The 4,510-nt window shown below is 41.3% G+C and overlaps 1 protein-coding gene across 1 annotated transcript; it reads right to left on the minus strand.

Moving 5' to 3' along the window:
• Positions 1 to 2,040: 2,040 nt before the first annotated feature.
• On the minus strand, positions 2,041 to 2,796 carry LOC109402623 (perlucin). The gene is made up of 2 exons (XM_062844171.1): positions 2,676 to 2,796; positions 2,041 to 2,452 (listed from the first exon to the last, which is right to left on the minus strand). Exons 1-2 carry the CDS (start codon positions 2,690 to 2,692, stop codon positions 2,098 to 2,100), a joined length of 372 nt encoding a protein of 123 aa, XP_062700155.1. The 5' UTR covers positions 2,693 to 2,796; the 3' UTR covers positions 2,041 to 2,097.
• Between the last annotated feature and the right edge of the window lie 1,714 nt (positions 2,797 to 4,510).

Here is a 4,510-nt window from a genome sequence, read left to right on the forward strand (position 1 = left end):
TTAGTTAGGGCTAGTGTCAATTGAGGATGGTTGGCGTGAAACTGGAAAATGGAAAAGATCGCCAAACACTCCAAACATGAAACTGTGACCCCAAGGTAACGAAACCTCACATTCTGATGGTAGGATTCAACGTCATCCGTTAACAAGCGAGTGTGCAGCCAGCTACGCCACGGGCCCTGATATCTGTAGTGGGATGTAGCAAGGTACGTTTCTGTAAGGCACTGCACAGTGAGAAAAATCTACCCAAAACACGGATCTTTTAACGCCGCTGGTTTCGGTACGAGAAGCTGACCATTTCTGACGTAAAAAAATTCGAGAAATCGATTGAAGCTAAATTCATTCACCGCACGGCACGGGAAGTGGTTCATTTTGCCCCATTTTGCCTTTTTTCATACAAAAAGAGAATCAAAATGTACTTTCGAACAACTAACACGACTGCAGGTGTAATTTTAGGTTAATAGAAATCATAAACATTTATGAAAGATCCTTTGAAATGCTTATTTTGCCCCATATGCCCCAACAACTGCTGGAAATTGTGAATTTTATATAATTACGAACGATTTTTTAAGGTTACTGATTTGAATTCTTTTATCACCAGAATCATCTTCAGTAGTTGTCCAATTTGCCCCATTTTGCCCTATCGTCATAGAAAAATGAGATTGAAAATGCATTTATAAAAAACAGATACTGCTATGGAACGTTGAAATTAGTTTTAGTTGCAATTTTCAATGACGATTGGGCAAAATGGGGCAAATTGGACAACTACTGAAGATGATTCTGCTGATAACAGATCTAGCGCTTTTTGTTTATGCAAGAAAAAAATCAAATTCAAATCAGTAACCTTAAAAATTCGATCATAACTATATAAAATTCACAATTTCCAGCAGTTGTTGGGGCATATGGGGCAAAATAAGCATTTCAAATGATCTTTCATAAATGTTTATGATTTCTATTAAACTAAAATTATACCTACAGCTATTTTCAACGATCTACAGTCGTGTTAGTTGTTTGAAAGTACATTTTGATTCTCTTTTTGTAAGAAAAAAGGGCAAAATGGATCACTTCCCGTGCCATGCGGTGAATGAATTTAGCACCAATCGATTTCTCGTATTTTTTTACGCCGGAAATGGTCAACTTCTCATACCGAAACCAGCGGCGTTAACAGATCCGTTTTTTTGGGTCGATTTTTCCCACTGTGCAGTGCCTTACCGAAACGTACCTTGCTACATGCAAGTTCAACCCTTTCGCTTTTGTTTCTGTTTTCCTCCCTCCCACTGGTCGTCGAGGGTTTTTTTCAAGAGAAAAATCAAAATCTCATCATCATTATTAGGCATCGGGCATCATTACCGCGCTGTCAAAGGGGGTCTTCAAAACAACCGTGGAAAGAAACACAAACAACTCCACACCGTAATAAAGGGCTTTGCTTTTGCTTTGAGGACATCGGACGTGATCGAAACAATGGACTGCGGCAGCCGTCAATCGATATTTAATTTTTGACACACGTGTTTACCGCTACTTGTTCTGGGATTGCAATTGGATTTTTTTTCGTTCTCTGCCATCCGTCCGAGGTAAGTGTATTTATTTTGTAAATTTACGCTAATGAAAAGGCTTTTGGGACAATAATGGTGGATGAGGACACTATTGTTGTCGCTCCAGACGAATGCTTGATGGCGAATCGAAAACGACAAACGTCGATTGAAGTATACCTATAGGCAGCTTCAAGACGACACTGGTCGCCAAACGCAAGGGAAGCGGTCACGTGTCGCTTTGTTTGAGGTTATGTTCACAAATTGACAGACGTCGCAGTGCAGTCAGTCAGTGTGGTGGCAGTGATCCACTTAGACGGAGCTGGATTTAGGGCATTGCAGGATGATAGGAAATCGCACGTGTGCAAAAGCCGTTTTCTGTGGCGTCGAGCGGAACCAGTTGCAACCGAGCTTGATCATAGAGTTTTGAAACAATGGAGTGATTTCCAATGACAATGTGCAGTGGTTGATGAATATGAGATATTCTTCAAAAAATATAAAGAGGTATAAGATACGTATTTACTCGTATTATCCTCTCATTTTAATTTAAACACACTTTTAGTATCCCAATTTAGTCACAAACCTTCTCACAAATAAAATACTTCTTCTTAGAACACTGGTCATCATTCCACTTAAAACCCACCTTGGATATGTACTGCAGATGCACACAGTGTTCCTCCCCGTCGTAGTTGTTCGGCTGTCCGGCCTTCCAGTTCGTGTAGTTTAGAGTTTCACCAGTAGCTTGCCACCGAAACAATCCCTCGTCACTAATATCGCTGGCTCCAATCCACACGTCGGTCCACCACTGGCTGAACACAGCGGAAGAGTATATGGCTTGAGCAACAGCGTCGTGTTTTTCCGCCGTGTCCACTATCGCCAGTTGCATTGCGTAACAGTCGCATCTTTCCACCGCTTCGGTCCAATTTCTCTAATAAGTGATTGAATAATTAAAAAATAAACAAAACAAAAGGTTGAATGTGTCGCTGAGAAAGAAAATTTCTCAAAGATACATATTGTTGTCTTTGTTCATCATCGAAGAATTGTTAGCAATGTTATGCAATTCAAAGTAATTGTGAAAAATATTCTTCTCGTTTGAAAAAAATCAACAGTATCCAAATCATGAACACTAAATTGCATGAGATAGTTTACCTTTGTTCGGGGCACATAATAATTGATACCCATTACTGTAGTAAAAACTGTAAGGGTGACTAAGCTTGTTGCTATATAGAATGTCATAGCTAGCTTTTCGTTTACAAAACCACGTTTTAGCTTCCAAAGTTGAATGATTATCAGAAGCGCCCGCATTGCCTATAAATATCTTAAGTTCGAGCTGATAACTCAGTGGTGTATCGAATTTTATCGGTATTTTATTACTATTTTCATGTTCAACACTCTTGACGAATGGAGCTGCATGTTCAAGCTTCAATTTTTATTTCTGAATTGGTTGGTTAAGATTCTGCTTTTATTTGTCACAGTGTATATATTTTCAACTCCTTTCAAACAATAATCGCCAGCCAACTGTAAAGAAAATCGTGAATTTTGAAAGAACCAGGAGAATATTTCCCTGGAAATCTCGAAAGGTTTTTTTTTCTGAAATTTGTTAGAGGATTTCCCTGGATATCCCGAAAGGATCTCCCTTTAAATCCCTGGAGAATTTCCCTGGAAATCCCTGGAGTATTCCCTGAATATCCCGGGAGGATTTCCTTTAAAAATCTGTAAGAGTTACCCTCGTAATACTGAAAAATTTTCTTCAAGATCCTATAAGGATTTCCCTCGAAATCTTGGAAGGATTTGCCTCGAAATCCTGGAAGGATTTGCCTCGAAATCCTGGAAGGATTTCCCTCGAATTCCTGGAAGGATTTCCCCCGAAATCCTGGAAGGATTTCCCCCGAAATTCTGGAAGGATTTCCCCCGAAATCCTGGAAGGATTTCCCCCGAAATCCTGGAAGGATTTCCCCCGAAATCCTGGAAGGATTTCCCCCGAAATCCTGGAAGGATTTCCCCCGAAATCCTGGAAGGATTTCCCCCGAAATCCTGGAAGGATTTGCCTCGAAATCCTGGAAGGATTTGCCTCGAAATCCTGGGAGGTTTTGCCTCGAAAACCTGGAAGGATTTCCCTCGAAATCCTGGAAGGATTTCCCTCGAATTCCTGGAAGGATTTCCCCCGAAATCCTGGAAGGATTTCCCCCGAAATCCTGGAAGGATTTCCCCCGAAATCCTGGAAGGATTTCCCCCGAAATCCTGGAAGGATTTCCCCCGAAATCCTGGAAGGATTTCCCCCGAAATCCTGGAAGGATTTCCCCCGAAATCCTGAAAGGATTTCCCCCAAAATCTTGAAAAGATTTCCTTCGAAATCCTGGAAGGATATCTGCATTGAAGTCCTGGAAGGATTTCCCTCGATATCCTGAAAGGATATCTGCTTCGAAATTCTGAAAGGATTTCCTTCGAAATCTTGGAAAGATTTTCCTCGAAACCAAAAAGTTCTCCGGAAAATTGCCTTCTGAATTTTCTATCATAATACGAGTAAATACATGACCACATGACGTCAGCCATTATCCTCTTTGTTTAACCACATTCAGGTGTTCCGCGTCCAGTTCAACCAACCTATTTGTAACACATGTCACAGTGTCAATTACTTCCCCCTCCCCCATTCCAAACGCAGCAGGAAATTCATCATCACACTTGCCCCGCAAAATCACCCATCTGGAAGCGCGCCGAAGTATCATCCCGACACCCGCGAGAACGAATGGGCCCTTCCCGCGCACTCCATAAATTATGAAAATGGTCTCGAAACCCGCATCTTTTATGCATCATCAAACACACTCGAAACTATCCATTCCACAGTCAATGACCATCCATCGCATCGCTTCTAACCACTATCCTTGTGCAACCCCCACTACAAAGGAAAAACGCGTCCGATGATGGTGTCCGTAAATAAACACAAAGCGACACTTTTGGACACTCCGATGTGTCTCTCTTTCTCT

Source organism: Aedes albopictus, chromosome 1 (assembly GCF_035046485.1).
Source record: "Aedes albopictus strain Foshan chromosome 1, AalbF5, whole genome shotgun sequence".
Taxonomy (NCBI): domain Eukaryota; kingdom Metazoa; phylum Arthropoda; class Insecta; order Diptera; family Culicidae; genus Aedes; species Aedes albopictus.